Below are 15,752 nucleotides of genomic sequence, written 5' to 3'. Positions count from 1 at the left end.
CGTGTCTTTAGTTTTTTGATATACAATCATATACTTTTTGTAATCTTCATTGTTTTGCTTAATGGTAATGACTTCATCATTATAATGGTTATGGTTTTCTATATTTTTGTATAAATATTTATGATAAACGAGCTTGACCCCACTTTCTAAAATTTCTAGATCTATCCCTGCGTGTTGACACTAATCTGGAAAAGTATTACTCAAGTCGTGAGAAAAACTACAATAGGCATGCAACACAACAAAATTATGTAAATCTGATCACAAAGTATGCATGCAGTTTTGATTAAGGGTAAAGTTACAAATGGATCTAAAAATGTTGGGTAACATTTGTAGTCTCCCTATTTGCATGCAGTCAAGATAATTATGTAAAATTTTATTTATAGTACTCATTTTGTAGAACCTATTTTCAACCTCTTGACGTCTCTCTTTTAGGTTTATTTGGAAACATTTGTAGCACCTTTCTTCTTTATGTTGTATAGGTATGTGTAAATCTTTGACTTTAAATAATTAAGTTAACTTATATGCATAACCATGGGCATACTAGTATATTGTTGTTGCTACACATGATCCAATTAATAATAATTATCTTTAATTTTAGGAAAATTGATAGAATTCTAATATGCTTTTCTGAACTTTCCTTTCAAAAGAAACTTGATATCTGTGTAACATCCAAGTATGGTAATTTGGCTATTCAACTGTACTACACCATCATAAATGTTAAAGATGCTTGGTGCATAATGAAAGATGAATTAATCGAAATCTTCTAGAGTCGTCGCACCTAGATCAATCACCAGCCACCCCGCAGCAGTGCCTCTGTGTCTCTGCACTGATGTCGAGAATAACTCCATCTATTGTGCCAATCATATTTTCCTAAAAAAAAACGTCATGAAGTAGCGGTGATGACTAGAAACTCAACAATTTTCACAAATCCCACATCTTCATTGGAACCTTAGATTAAGCTTCTTGACTATCTTTGTTTGTTCAGCATCTAAGGGAACCCCAGATCCGAACCAATATTTCTCTCCTCTGAAATACAATATGGATGGGCATCCAACATATTATCCTCCAAAACATAATAAATTAGTGAAGAGGACAATATGAGTGGCCATTAACAAAGAATAACCACAGGCAATGTCGCAAACTCTTCAGAAGATCAATACAACTCAACATATAGGATACATGGTAAACTGATAGAAGGAACGGAATACAACGCATACATCATGAGTATTTATATAAATACTAAAGCACATCTATGGCAACAGGCGTTAAAAACAATGAAAACATCTTGGTCAATCCTCAAAAGATGTTAAAACAACGAAAATATCATGATTGGTGATCTGTAGTAACAAAACGTGTTTCTTTCTTCTTGGTTTTCATAGCTAACATGAGAATACTTTGATTTAACCCATAACACTTTGTTTATTTTTTACGGTAAATTACACTCCCCTCCCCTCAAAGATGCTTGAATTACAATCCACTCATCTTTTATGTTAAAATATACACTCTCCTCCCCTCTTATTCAAAACATATTAGAAAATATTTCAGTCCTCTCCCTTAAAAAAAGCTGGAATTTAAAATATGTGAAAAATTACTAAAGCAAATAAAGTATGGTTATTTAAAAGTTAATTTTATACTCTAAATTATAAAATTAATAGGAAAGTATTTAAATTTAATTATCATTGACATTTTAATTATAAAGAAATGAATTTATTTTTCTTAGATGGTGGTTCAAAATTAGTATATATCATAAAAATATTTATTTATGTTAAAATAGATTAAAGTGTAGTGCATATTTAGTTATTAAGGGAGGGTGTTGTAGTTCAAGCATCTTATAGGGGAGGGGGATATGAATTTTACTTTTCAATGAAGGGGAGTGTATATTTTAACATAAGAGGGAAGTTAAGTGTAATTCAAGCATCTTTGACGGGAGGGGAATGCAATTTACTTTATTTTTTATTTCATCATCTCAATTAATGTTAGCGAAAAATAAGAAATTTCTAAGTGAAAAATATTTATGTGAAAGAAGTCGCGTGGCAAGATTCCCTACCTGTTTAGCACCTCCTGTCTTACTAGACTCTGAGCTACTAGAGGACCAAAATATAAAGAATCAAAGATTACAATGATGGAATCAGGGTTTTTTTTACGGGCGCTATTTTCATACCTCTCTCAACTAACAAGAGCTATTTGTGGTATTAATCTTCTTTTTAATTAATACTTTTTGTTACCTAAGGGGTTGCGTCGAGGGTGTGGTATGATATTTTTAGATGGCTTGGTTGGGAGTTGGTCTTTCCTAGTGTTTTGGTGGGTCTTTTTGAGGGGTGTTTTATGTTTCTTAGGAGAGAGAGTATGAGGAGTGGTTTCTAGTTGATTTGGCATTCACTAGCATGGGCTATTTGGTCTGCTCGTAATGATCAAGTGTTCTCTGGTAGGATGTTGGATGTAGAACAATTGGTTGATAAAATCCAGTTTACCTCTTGGCACTGGTTTTTTTGGAGTCACTCTAGTCATCCTTGTTCCCACTATGAATGGGTGGTGAAGCCATCGATCTGTTGGGACCGATAGGTTTCTGGGGAGGTTTTTGGTTGAGTGTCGATGAGCAGGGGTTCCGGGTTTGTTTGTTCCTTGTACCTGCTCTTGGGGTAGTTGGCTTGGTTCATTTCCCCGGGGGGTGGGCTCTGGTTTTTGGAATGGGGTTCCTTGCTTGCCTTTTAGTGGGGGTGGAGTGCTTCTCCTATCTCGTTTTTAGGTGTTGGTGCTTTCGTTTTCCTTGGTGCTGCTTGGGTGCTGTTTTTTCTTATTTCAATTTCGATTTGCGGTTTTTTCTGCGAATCCTAATTGTTTGTATGTGAATTGTTCTTTTTTATATATTATATATTTACCATTCAAAAAAATTAATACCTTTAATAATAACGTAAAAAGGGTAAATTTTCAAATATAATAGTTTAAATGACGCATATAATTGAAAGTAAACAGTCGTTCCAAAATCATGTATCTCGTTTATATATTGTGTGTATCTATACACACACGCACACAACATTAATCATAAAAAAATGACATGAATTTCATAAAAACTTTAACGACATTATTTATTATTTATTTATTTTTGACAAATTTTATCTAATTGAATATATATATATATATATATATATATATATATATATATATATATATATACACACACACACATATAGGGGTTTGCTAGGATACACCCACTAGTTTTTATTAAGGTGTGTTTTAGCAAAGATATAACTAAAAAGTTGTTAAATACACCTTAAGGTGAATGTTGCTAAAACACACCTTATAGAAAATAAGTGGGTGTATGTTAGCAACTCCTATAGGCATTTGCTAGGATACACCCACTTATTTTTTAGAAGGTGTGTTTTAGCAAGTTATAACTAAAAAGTAGTTAAATACACCTTAAGGTGTAGCTTGCTAAAACACTCCCACATAAAAACTAGTGGGTGTGTTCTAACAAACCCCATATATATATATATATATATATATATATATATATATATATATAATATTCTTTTGATATTTATTATAAGAATATTTGAACAAAAATAAAAATTAGGAAATAAAATTTTGGTCATTTGTTATTTATTAAAACAATACATGGTCAAATATTTTTTTTACTGAATTTATGGTCAAAAAATGAATTAAATGCTTGTTAAAACTTGTTTTAAAATTTAAAGGATATTTATTGAAAGTATACTCGGTAAAAAATCACCGTTAGGAAATAATTTTTTATTCTTTATTATTTATTAAAAGAATACACGTTCTTTACTCAACAAAAAAAAATACACGGTCAAAAACAATTATCGAGAAATAGTGAAAATATTATATTATTTATTTGGAGAATGCAAATAAGTGCATTTGGGAAATTGGTTAAAGCACTAAAATAAGTAACTTTGCAACAAAAAGTTGTGTAATTATTGCTAAGGCAAAACTAAAAACTTGCATTTCCTTGTACGAAAAAAAAACTTGCATTTTCAAGACATAATTTTTATTAATAGATTCTTTAACCAATGCACTTGGGACACCGGTTAACAAAACCTATTTATTTAAAGGGTCTTGCTAACTTGTGTTGTACCCTAAGGGCACAAGATAAGAAGCTAAATATAGAAATTTAATTTTGAAAATTTTGTTTTCATAATCTTAAAAGTTTAAAAACTTATCTTTTCAATGCAACAATTATTTTTCAATTCTATTTTTTAATCTTTATCTTAAGTACATAAGTTAGCATTTTCATTATTTAAATAGGAAATTCTTTCAAAAAGAATAATTATTTAAATAGGAAATGAAATAAATGCTTAGTCAAACTTTTTTGTTGAAAGATGCTTGGTCAAACTTTTTTAAATGCTTTTAAATACACCGATTCATGAAATTCATAATAGGTGAAAAGCAAACACAAAAAGAAAATATTAATATGAAATAAATTTTGTAATAAAAAAATGATTTTATAATAAAACGAAACAAGTCTTAAATGCACCGATACAACAAAATACTCAACTGCAATTTCTCTCATTCAATAAAACTACAATTTCTCTTTGGTGTTCTATACATCATTTCAGTACAAAATTATTATTATTTTGCTCTCACAATGACTTCTTTTTTACTTTTATGCGTAGTCGTCGTTGCTCTGATGAATTTCCAGCCACCACCAATGACGCGTCGTCGTCGCCGTCAATCCAATATGTCGTCGTTGCCAGAAGTTATCCTTCCTGACGAGGTTATCACTGAAATACTATCGTGGCTTCCAGTCAAATCGCTTATGAAAATGAAGTGCGTCAGTAAGTCATGGAAGAGTCTTGTCTCTCATCCTCCATTCATAAAAATGCACCTTAGTCGATCTACACGAAACCCATACTTCTCATCAATAGTCCTTACACAAGGTTATCATCTGCATTATAGTTTTGTACACTTTCCTGTTAGTCGTTTACTGGAAAACCATTGGATCAGACATCCTAACGATCCTTACTTCCGATTGAGTGATAAGAATTGTAGCGTGGTTCTTGGTTCCTGCAATGGATTGATTTGCTTGCTCGGTTATTCTATCAACGAGAGTAATAACAACAAGAAAGTGTGGTTCCGTTTCTGGAACCCCGCTACCAGACAAATATCTAATGTATTAGGATCTGATGTCTATTATCATAACATGAGTTATTTCAGATTGACTGCGTTTGTGTTTGGTTATGATAGTTCAACCGAGACTTATAAGGTGGTGTCCTTAAGTTCAACTGGCAGCCAAGTGAGGGTCTTTAATTTGGGTGATAATGTTTGGAGAAGAATTCAAAGATTTCCATTGGGTGATATTCCAGTGGTTCATAAATCCAATTTGTGTGATGGCGTATATTTGGATAGCGCTGTTAATTGGTTGGCCACTCGTACCGATTATAATGGTGTTATGAAATTTTTGATTATATCTCTTGATCTAGCTACAGAGACATACAAACAAATGCTTCTCCTTTCTGACGAGGAGTTACGTAAATGGGGAAATGTTTGTGTGTTGATGAACTCCCTGTGTGTTTATCATGATTTAAAAGAAACTGATTTTGTTATATGGAAATTGATGGAATTTGGAAATGAAAATTCTTGGACCCAATTCCTTAAAATCAGGTACCAGGATGTTCAATTGTATCATGAAATTGGTCATAGCGCGGTTTTCAAAATAAGACCATTGCATCTATCTGAGAATGGTGATACTTTGGTGTTGGCAAACAACCAATTGCAAAATAACCAAGCAATTCTCTACAACCGAAGAACTAACAAATCGAGGAAAACTAGAATGTACAATAACATATCTTGGTTATCCATCCACAATTATGTCGAAAGCTTGGTTTTAATCTGTTGAAAGTAAGTTTTTCTTCACTTAATTGATATACTTGTATGAATTTATGCATGAATATGTTTAATGAACCGACTTATCCTATTGCCATGTTTAAAACCCAATCATCTATGTATAAATTAAGCATATAATGCATTTGCAATTCAATGTTGATGTTGTTTCATGTTTAAATTTATGTGAATTCATGAAATTCGTTTCAATTGTGTGATTATTTCTCTTACTTCAAAAGATTTTCATACATATGAAGAATCTTTTAATTGATCCTATTCAACTTTCAATTGTGCGATTATCTATGTATATTATTAGAATATAATGTTTTTTCAAATCGATACATATTGAATATTCTTGGTAAATTTACACCAATTCAAATACACTATTTTGGAAGGGAGGATTGTTTATTTCTATAGATGGTAATGATATAATATTGTGGTTGAATATAGTTTTTAATTGCATGAAACCCTTGAGTCACTTGTGCTACATACTTGCATTATTATATCTTAGTAGAAGCTAATTTCTTCAACTTTTTTCAAAGAAGGGATATGACTGCACTCTGAGAATTATTTCTTCACTTTTCTTGTGTCTTTGTACTTTTCATGTAGTTTGTTGTTTCAGTTCATAGCCTAACTTTGAGAAAATTCAATGTAATTGATGATACATGTCAAGATGGTAGGATGAAAGAAGCTTATTGTAGCTAAATTCTCTTCAGATATGGTATTTGTTCTATAGAAGACATTAATGGCCTTCGTGATGTCTATTTAGGGGTTTTTTGGAAACATTCGTAGCAACTTATTGCTTAATAATTGTGATGTTTTTTCATTTCTACTCCTGGTTGTGTAATTTGAGTCCTTTTTTTGCAGGACCATTTAAGTATGATATGAATATAATTGTAGAGAGGTTGACCTCAAGTTGTTTAACCTCAAGTATGAAATGAAACCTGTTTGGTGTCTGACTGTTTTATTCATTTTGGTGCCGCACTTAATCAATTGTAGTGCTATTTTTCTTTGTTTGCAGGTGTGGTCCAACTCTTCGTCAAGTTTCGTCATTTGATTTAAGTGGAAGTTGTATTGTTATGTGAAATAAGATGGATGCGATTTTATTATTCTTGCTACAAATGGTCCTTGGAGTCGTATTGTTTCCAAGGAACTTGTTCTTTTCTTGGGGTGTTGTGTTTTGTATGTTGTCTAATGACAATTTTGTAGTAGCAGGTGTATGCTTCTAAGACTTAGAACCTTTGTCTATGTCCAAACTTTTACGCAAATGACTGGGTTCGACCGCTATTAATAAATGTTTTTTATCGGAAAAATATTGAGCCTTGTTAACATTCAAAAATTAAATGCTACATTTTATTATTAATTCTAGCTGCAAATAATTGTTGTAGTTAATACTAAGCTAATTAACGACGTGGTTGTTACAAAAGATCCTTTCTCATTTCAAAATGATTATGGACGTTTTAATAAATTTATATTTTATATTTTGTATATCTTTGAAGTGAAACATGCCCTCGCATAGTAATGTATCTAGGTCGAAAAAAATTAAAAATCTTGATAGTTCCATTTTGGTTGAAAGAAATCAATCTGATCCATTTTGTTGTACTTGAGGTTTACAACGTGTAGTATGTTTCATATGTTGGAAACATATGCCTCTAATTATGTATCTTCCCTAATAGATGCCTTTTAAATCTATGGCCTTTCAAGTATCTGTCATATATCAAATTGTTCTAATTGAAATATGAGACCTGTAAAATTGATTAGCTCCTGTAGAATTGTTCTAACGCAATGCCAACTAATCTTAAAATCATAAGTAAACACAAACAAACAAAAAAACAGATTTCACATGCTTTTATCTTTAAGAAAATTGCAAGTCACCCTCGTCAACTCTATAAAAGAGATTTCACATGCTTTTATCTTTAGCTCCTGTAGAATTGTTCTTCAGACACTCATTCTTTTGTTAAAGGATATTTTTTTGGATTTTTGAAACTCGGTATTGGATACCAAAAGGGGTATTGGAAAACTTGGTTAATTATTCATGATAAAAAAGAAGGGATCCACAAAGAGCGTTGAAAATATTGAAAAGTCACGGGAGAGATACTTGGTGAGGGAGAAAATATTAAGGTTAATGGGATTTTTATGGGTGAGGGAGATATATGTAAGGATAATGTAGCTATTTTTGGTGTGGGAGAAAAAATTGACAAACCGGGAGAGAAAAAAAAAAGTAATGCGGGAGCATGTAATAGTTTGGATGTTGGTTGTTAATCGGGATGTGGTGTGTGTTTTTTTTTTTTTTTTGTCAGGTAGCTTAGTTGCTAGAATTCACCTTATAAGGTGAATAAGTGGGGTGTCCGGGGTTCGAACCCCGGCCCCTGCATATAATAATGTATTGTCCTACCAACTGAGCTATGTTCACGGGACAGTAAGTTGCTATTATGAAGATTATTACTTATAATGTCAAAAAAAAAGAGCAACATAAGCATGGTTGAGGCAAAGCTACCACCAGGGTTCAAATTTCATCCTAAAGATGAAGAGCTTGTGTGTGATTGCTTGATGAAGGTGACACATAGTGATTCTTTTCTCATGATTGATGTTGTCATTAACAAGTGTGAGACATGGGATATTCCTAGTTAGTATTAATGCTATGAATCTCAAAATAACTTACGTGTTGTTATACCCTAATTTTGGACCTAAAAATACTTGCTCAAAATGATTTTCCTCCTCTCTGAGATGGGTCTTTGACTCTTGAGAGATTGTAATTGACTGTTGTTTTACTCCGATATCTTACTCTACTTTATCTGAAATTTACTGCTGTTACTTGAAAATGTTTAATTGTGATTTTGTCTGTGGTTTTCTTGCATTTCAAGCCATCCAAAAGGTTTTTCTTGCATTCCAAGCCATTTGGAAATATCTTTGATTAACTGCACTTTATTTCAATGTTATCTGCAAAAATTCATGCAAAAGGGTATTTTGGTCATTTCCTGCATTTAAACTCATATTAGTCCCTGTAAATTTCTCTGAGTCTTTTCAACTTGTTTGTGCAAATTCTTGCTTTAATTCTCTGTAAAAAATCCATTTCAAAAATTGCATTTGAGTCATTTTGGGTCAATTTAGTCCCTAGGGGCATTTTGGTCATTTCACTCAAAATTTTGGCAGAGAGGTTACTTTAAAGTACCTCATTTTGTAGTTTGGTTCATATTTTAATCCTTTTGTTGATTTTATTTTTGTTTCACTTTACGTTATCTTCATTTTACCAATTTTAATTCAATTTTATTATTTGTCATTTTTGTCCTTTTCTTTTTAGTCCTTTTAGTTTTAAAATTTGCATTTTGGTCCTCTTTGTCCATTTTGCATTTTGTCCTTTATTTTTGAAAATTGCAGAACAGTCTTTATTTGTGTCAAGTTTGTTTTTAGTCCTTGTGACAGTTTTGCATAATGGTCCTTCAAATTACGGAAATTGCACAAAAGCCCCAAGTCTCAAATGCAGCAAGGCCGAGTTGTTCAAGTCCAGGGACACATGTCACCATCTAATTGGTTCAAGGAGTCCCACTTGTCCTATAAATACCATCCATCTCATCACATGTGTCAGGATCACACCATTCCATAACCGCCACATCACAAACAGAGTAACATTTTCTCTCTCTATTCAGTTTGATCAAAGCTTCAGAAAACTCAAGAACAAAAAAGAACAATCACAAACCCTAATTCTCCAGAACCGAATTCAAAGCCAAAATCAAACAAATCCTTCACGGTTCTCAGAGATTCGAGGTCGAATCTTCATCATTGAACCGCTATTCTCTGCAATTCCAGTACGAATTCACCACGACAATGGCGTTTTCATACGATCACAGGGAAGAGGTTTGAGTAGAGAAGAAGAAGGATCGAAGCGGTTTCGAATCGGAGAAGAAGAGTTTTCATTCCAGAAAGGAAGAGGAAGCAAAATCAGCGGCGAAGGAGAGGTTTCACCGATTTATTTTCGGTGAGAGAAAGATTCGAAGCAACTCACCGGTTCGAAGAAAGTTCTAAGATCTCCGGCGAGCTTTTCTTGTTCGTATTCCTCCGATTAAAACCGAGGTAAACCTCTTCTCTTTTCTTTTTCTTCGTTTTGTATTCAAGTTTGCATCCGAAACAAAACCGTAGATCTACTCCGATCTAAGCCTTTCCTCTAAAAAAACAGTTTCAAAATCGTAAAGAGGAGGAGAAGGCGAGTTCAAAGATGTAAAAAGCTTTGAAAAATCACGCAGGTACGGTGGCGCCACCGGCGAACCACCGTACCGGCGCCGTTGAACTCGCCGGACCTCATGAGGAAGAAGATCGGAGAAGAAGAAGAGAGTTGCAGAGCTTCTCTCTCTAAGAGAGGCTTAGTGAGAGAAAGGAGAGGTTGAAATGAGACGGAAATCGGTTTGCTTGAATATATAGAATGTAAACCGGACCGGTTCACGCGAACCAGTCCGGTTTACCCTCGGTTCAACCTTTCCTTGATCTCGACCGTTAGATCTGATGCCTGGTGACGTGTACGGTGTGGATTTTTAGTTTCTGTGTGCCTGAACCTGTTTATGATGCGATGCATGCTTAGAACCGTTAGATCTAGGGTTTTAGGGAATCCGGATCAATCCAACGCTCCTCAGGCGTTTCGGATATCCAGATCCATCCATATGCTTGGGCTTGGGCCTTGTTTTGCTTGCTGTTTTCGTTTTGCCTTGTATTTTTGCTATTTTGACACTGTGTTTTGCTAATGGAACCTCTGTTATGCCTCAATAATCCTACGTGGCAGCAGACAAATTTAATCATCGTGGCACGTGATGCATTACAACGGGCCATAATTTTTCCAGTGATGACTTCATTGTCCCACGCTCTTCAAACGTGTCACGATGGGATTCCCATGTGGCACGATTCTTCTAGTGATTGCTTTCTTCTTCAAATTAAACCAAACTCCTGTTTTATGCTAGCATTACATTTTGAGCTGTTTTTACCATGTACAACAGACATTTTGGCTCTCTAAATGTTACTCCCTCCGTTGCAAAATGAGTGTCGCTTTAGCCAAAAAAAATTGTTTCAAAATGAATGTCGCTTTCAATTTTCAATGCAATAATAACTTTTTCTTTTCAATTATACCCTCCAAGTAATATTCTGCACACTACTTCCAAAGTATTACTTTTAAAACTAACCAATAGTTAATAAGGATAATTTGGTAAAATAACCATTCTCTTTCTTTTAATCATTGCATTTCTTAATATGTGTGTAAACACCTAAAACGACACTCATTTTGAAACGGAGGGAGTACAAAAAGGACATAAACAAGACTAAAACAACAGGGTTGACGTACAGTCATCAGTCTTGTTAACCCGTGCCCCCCAGTTAGTGGTTATTATGTTTAAGTAAACTGTATAAGGAATATTAAATTTTGGGTGCTTCTAAAGATGATATTTCAAGTAACGATTCACAAATGATGTAATGTAATGGAAAATTCAAATGAATAAGATATGTTAATGTCGAACTATGATTGTCTTAACAAAACTATAACATGTTATCCTTCAAGAGCGATGAGTGTCCAATGAAAAAATAAACAAGGGAGGTTAACGTCGAGTCAAACACTAGAACATATATTTGTGTTATTTGACTTTAAGTAAGGTGTGTGTAATTCACCCTAAAATATTATTAGGAATATGTTAACAAGTGTCCCAACGTTTTCCTTTAAAATTTTGTGTTGCGCTTTTGTTGGGGAGTTGCTAATTCGTTCAAAATAAAAACCATAGGTGTAAACTGTTGTATAATTTTTTTTTATTAATTACTTCATCATCCAAAATGTTACCCAGTTGAGTAAGGCTAAGATGATAAGGATATTATGACTTGTGTCATACTTTGCTACCTTCCCAAACCTTTATATTTTTATATACTATTGCAAATATTGGAATACCCCATTAAGTATTGCCAGGGTCGGCCTAACAGATTAAGAGACCTAAAACAAAAATTGTGTCCTTTGAAATTATTTTTTAACATAACATTTTTATAAAATCAATTTTGTGGAGATCAAAATTTGAATTCATAATCAACAGTAATTGAGGCCTTTTTGGTAATCAGTTAGACTATGCAAATGTTTGTAATTTATCTGTCATTTAATATACTTATAACCAAATTAATTTTTTAGAGGCCTTTTTTTTCACCTAAAATTTTGAGGTCTAAAGCCCTTACTTGGGTTGCTTGTCCCTTAGGCTGGCCCTGAGTATTGTGTCACACTTCTCTTTTGTATTTTAGAAAAAATAATATTTAAGAAAGAATGGGAGAAGAGTTTAAATTAAAGAAGAAAAACAAAACTCAACCATAATGGAATTTTATTGAAAAATATGATGGGACTAATAATTGGTGACATAGACTAGAAATAAAAAAAGCAAAGAGTAACAAAACAACACATACATTCATGTGTTGGTCTCTAACAAGGTTGCAGATATGGTAACTAACAACTGAAAATTAAGCTGGAAATAGAAATAAGATTACAAAAATCAATCCAAAAACTATAAGATCATAATTAATTAATGACTCAATGGGTTGGGCAGAGGAAGAGGATGCATGAGTGCCATTAATAGTCATTTGGCACTTGGAGAAGAATGATCAATAGCAGTTATCTTGTTATTGTTGTTGTTGTTGGGGTGGTCTTGGACAGTAGTGTTACTCATGCCAACTACCACCTCTGACAGATTCATCTCTCCTTTTCCATTATTCTTCCTTGCTGATATCTGCTCTTGGGTTGACTTGTAATATGATGCATATAGAATCAATTGTACCACTGCAAACATTGTCCCAATCCCATTTGGTATCTGATTGAGATATAATCCATTTAGTACAATATTAGTCTAACACTTAATAATTTTAAGCAAAGAATTAAGCATGGTATTATAATTTGTTTCCTTACCGCAATGAATGGGTCAAAAGGGATGAGCGCATAAATGGTCCAAGAAACACCATTTCCAAATGAAGCTAAAGATAGGAAAAACGGCATGAACTCAACGCTTTTAGTCTTGATCACTAGTTTCTGCAACCATAGATTATTAAGATCACATGATTAAGCCCATTCATCAATCCATTTTAACCAATTTTATCTTAAATAAAAAATTAAACATGATATATATTAAGTACTAACCATAATAGACAAAGGTGAAGCATACATGCCAATATTAAAGAGCATGCATATGGTCCCAACAACAGCAGAACGTTTGTTAACGGTGTGAAGCATAGTCAATGAAATAAATGAGAGAAGGAAAATGAAAATAAGCTCCAAGAGTAAACCAAGGAAGACTTTGAGCCTCTTTTTACGGTCAGAATATATGAGAAAGAGTGTGATATAAATGATCTCAACCACACATCCTGCACCATTGATGGTCACCACAAGGAAACTGTGAGGGTGCACCATTGGTAACCCGTAGAGAGTCCAAACCATGCAGTTCATCAACGTGGCTAGGTATGGTACGGGTGAGTATTGTTCTACTGATCCTTTCTTGCATATCCCAACAAATGTTGGCCTACATAATTAAGAACATGAAGAAAAAAATTAACAACAAATGTTCGTATTGTTAATTTTTACGTTAAAATTGTAAAATGCAAGGGAAGAGATCTAGAAATAATCTTACACTGGAGACAAGAACATGCAGCCGGCGATGACATTTCCTGAAGTCGAGAGAGAGAGAGAGAGAAAAAATGCAAAAAGTGATAAATCAATAAGGTGGAAATTATTTATTTCAAAAAAACAAAAATAAGGTGGAAATTATAACCAAAAAAATAAGGTGGAAATTATAACCAAAAAAGTAAAACACAAGAAAAAGAAAAAATATTCCTGAAGTACATATGTTTTTAATGAAAGCTTAAAAAGCAAATTAGTATGACCCACCTATGATACCCACTACTGTTCGAGCAATTTCTGCAGTACTCATTTTTCCTAGATTTTGCAACTGAAATTACAAATATGAATGCAATTTTGAGTCTATAACACTCTCACTATCGATTCTTGAGAATATAGTATAAACTTATAAATGCACTAATTTAATTGTATTAGGTAGATCATGTATATTGCATGTGTTGTGACTAATTGTGAGGGAGTATGTACGGTGTTCGTCCTATAAATAGAGAAAAGTTTGATTGAGCATATGATTGAGAAATTAAGTTCATTTGATGGCAGTTGGCACTGTGTTTAAGATACTGATCTACTAGCCAGCAGCCACTAAGATAGAGCCGCCAATGTCCATATCTCATAGACATGGCTGTGTGCTGTCACAGTTTTTCGCACTGATTTCTATGCATGCTACGTTCCCCCTTAATCTAAAATGGAAAATGTTAACTTGTGCCCTTAGGGCACAAGATAAGGATCTTAAAATAGAATATAAAAATAAATATTGCATTGAAAATATAAGTTTTGAAGTTTTTAAGGTTATGAATGCACAATTTTCAAGACCCATCTAAAATATATGAATTTATATATATGAATTTATTTACTTTTTTTTTTGTGAAAGAATATATGAATTTATATAAATAAAATCGTTCAATACTACAACGTCATAAGTATAAACTTGCACCCCTTCTCCACGCATGAAATGATGAGTTGTTGGCTCTAGTTTGCCAAAAACAAATGAAAGAAAACGAATCGTAAAAGCTCAACATTCATTCGTTTTTCTTTAATTTCATGGAAAAATTAACGTTGATCAAGTCATTGTCTTAATGAAACGGTGAGAAAGACTGTGAACTTCTACTCTAAAAGGTGTGTCGATAGTGTAGATCTTACCTCGTATTCTAAAATGTTAAAATGAGTGAAGCATGATTATGCTTCTCTTTTCTCATGGTTATTTAAACCATTATGTCGCGACTTTTTTCTTGTTGAATTTGGACACCTTTGTTCGTCTAAAACAAAAGTAGCAAATACGCATTAAATACCTTATAATGCCCCTTATGTCGATTTCGAAAAATCCTATGATTTAGCTTGGTGTTTTTGAATTACATAGTGGGTAGGTTTTTCTTGGATGATATGTTGCGATTTTAAATTTTTGCTTGCATTTTCTCATGTAACGTGTGTTTCGATAAATGGGTGTCGCAAAAGGGAGGTAAACATCCATAAGGGCCTTATGCAAAATGATCTCCTTGCTTGATTTCTTTATTTATTGGTGGTATAGGGTCTGGGTGAGATGGTTTTTAAGTTGGAGTCTCTCAATAATTTTAGGGTTTTAAGGCGGTCGATGAGGGGTTGACAATTTTCCGTCTATAATATGCAGATGATACTATTTTTTATAGGGGATCCAACTATGGAACACCTTTGTTCTTTGAAGATGATCTTTGTTGTTTCAATTTTGCATTTGTTCTAGAGGATAACTTCTCTATGTGTGTGTGAGAGAGAGAACGTAAAAAAAAAAACTTCTCTAAGACTTTGTTTGTGAGTTTTGAGGGGAAGGAAAGGAAAGGCTAAGGAGGGGAAGGGAAGGAAAGAGGGGAAGGGAGAAAGGAGGGAAAACATTTCCCTTGTTTGGGAGTTAAAGAAACCAACAAGGAAAGGAGATGGAGGGCTTATGTGATAATTTTACTATTTAACCAGCGATTCTTTATAACCTGAGAACAAACAAAGCAAAGAAAACTACGTTTAACAAAAAGATACGTTGGTTCCCAATGAAAGATTATGTCGAAAGCTTGGTTTCAACTTCTTGAAAGTAAGTTCTTCTGGCTTTACATCAAAACCCTATTATCATATTAAGATCTCAGTTATGTAATATGTATGTATATTTAAAGCATATAATGTTTTTGCTAATACCTTTAAGTTTGACTAATTTATTTCATGCGGTTAGAACATTCTGGTTAGGGGTTTAGTTTTATGAGGTTAAGGTCAGTGAGTTATGAAACTATGCATCTTTCTTCTGAAATGAAAATTAATTGATACGTAAAAT

The 15,752-nt window shown here is 33.2% G+C and overlaps 2 protein-coding genes across 3 annotated transcripts; one reads left to right on the top strand and one right to left on the bottom strand.

Annotated features, from left to right (window-relative positions):
• Positions 1-4,585: 4,585 nt before the first annotated feature.
• Positions 4,586-15,516, top strand: LOC146907524 (F-box/kelch-repeat protein At3g23880-like). 2 transcript variants are annotated; one of them, XM_085727592.1, is made up of 2 exons: positions 4,586-5,735; positions 15,404-15,516. In XM_085727592.1, the coding sequence occupies exons 1-2, from the start codon at positions 4,604-4,606 to the stop codon at positions 15,514-15,516; spliced, it is 1,245 nt and encodes a 414-aa protein (XP_085583718.1). In that variant the 5' UTR covers positions 4,586-4,603. The 2 variants fall into 2 exon arrangements, with proteins under 2 accessions (XP_085583718.1, XP_085583717.1); XM_085727591.1 differs by lacking the exon at positions 15,404-15,516 and adding an exon at positions 6,860-7,008 and having other exon boundaries at positions 4,586-5,856.
• LOC146907525 (bidirectional sugar transporter SWEET4-like) lies at positions 12,148-13,944 on the bottom strand. The gene is made up of 5 exons (XM_085727593.1): positions 13,718-13,944; positions 13,461-13,497; positions 12,974-13,352; positions 12,746-12,865; positions 12,148-12,650 (listed from the first exon to the last, which is right to left on the bottom strand). The coding sequence occupies exons 1-5, from the start codon at positions 13,758-13,760 to the stop codon at positions 12,420-12,422; spliced, it is 810 nt and encodes a 269-aa protein (XP_085583719.1). The 5' UTR covers positions 13,761-13,944; the 3' UTR covers positions 12,148-12,419.
• Positions 15,517-15,752: the final 236 nt, after the last annotated feature.

Source organism: Medicago sativa, chromosome 7 (assembly GCF_051527215.1).
Source record: "Medicago sativa cultivar Bolivia chromosome 7, Bolivia_mono, whole genome shotgun sequence".
NCBI lineage: Eukaryota > Viridiplantae > Streptophyta > Magnoliopsida > Fabales > Fabaceae > Medicago > Medicago sativa.
Note: the sequence above shows the minus strand (reverse complement) of the source record. Positions and strands in the feature narration are given on the sequence as shown.

Coding starts and splice junctions, on each gene's coding strand:
- LOC146907524 (XM_085727591.1), top strand. CDS start 4,604: ATGACTTCTTTTTTACTTTTATGCGTAGTCGTCGTTGCTCTGATGAAT.
- LOC146907525 (XM_085727593.1), bottom strand. CDS start 13,760: ATGAGTACTGCAGAAATTGCTCGAACAGTAGTGGGTATCATAG. Junction 13,353..13,460: donor TGCATGTTCTTGTCTCCAGT/GTAAGATTATTT, acceptor TTAATTATGTAG/GCCAACATTTGTTGGGATAT. Junction 12,866..12,973: donor CTTCACCTTTGTCTATTATG/GTTAGTACTTAA, acceptor CTATGGTTGCAG/AAACTAGTGATCAAGACTAA.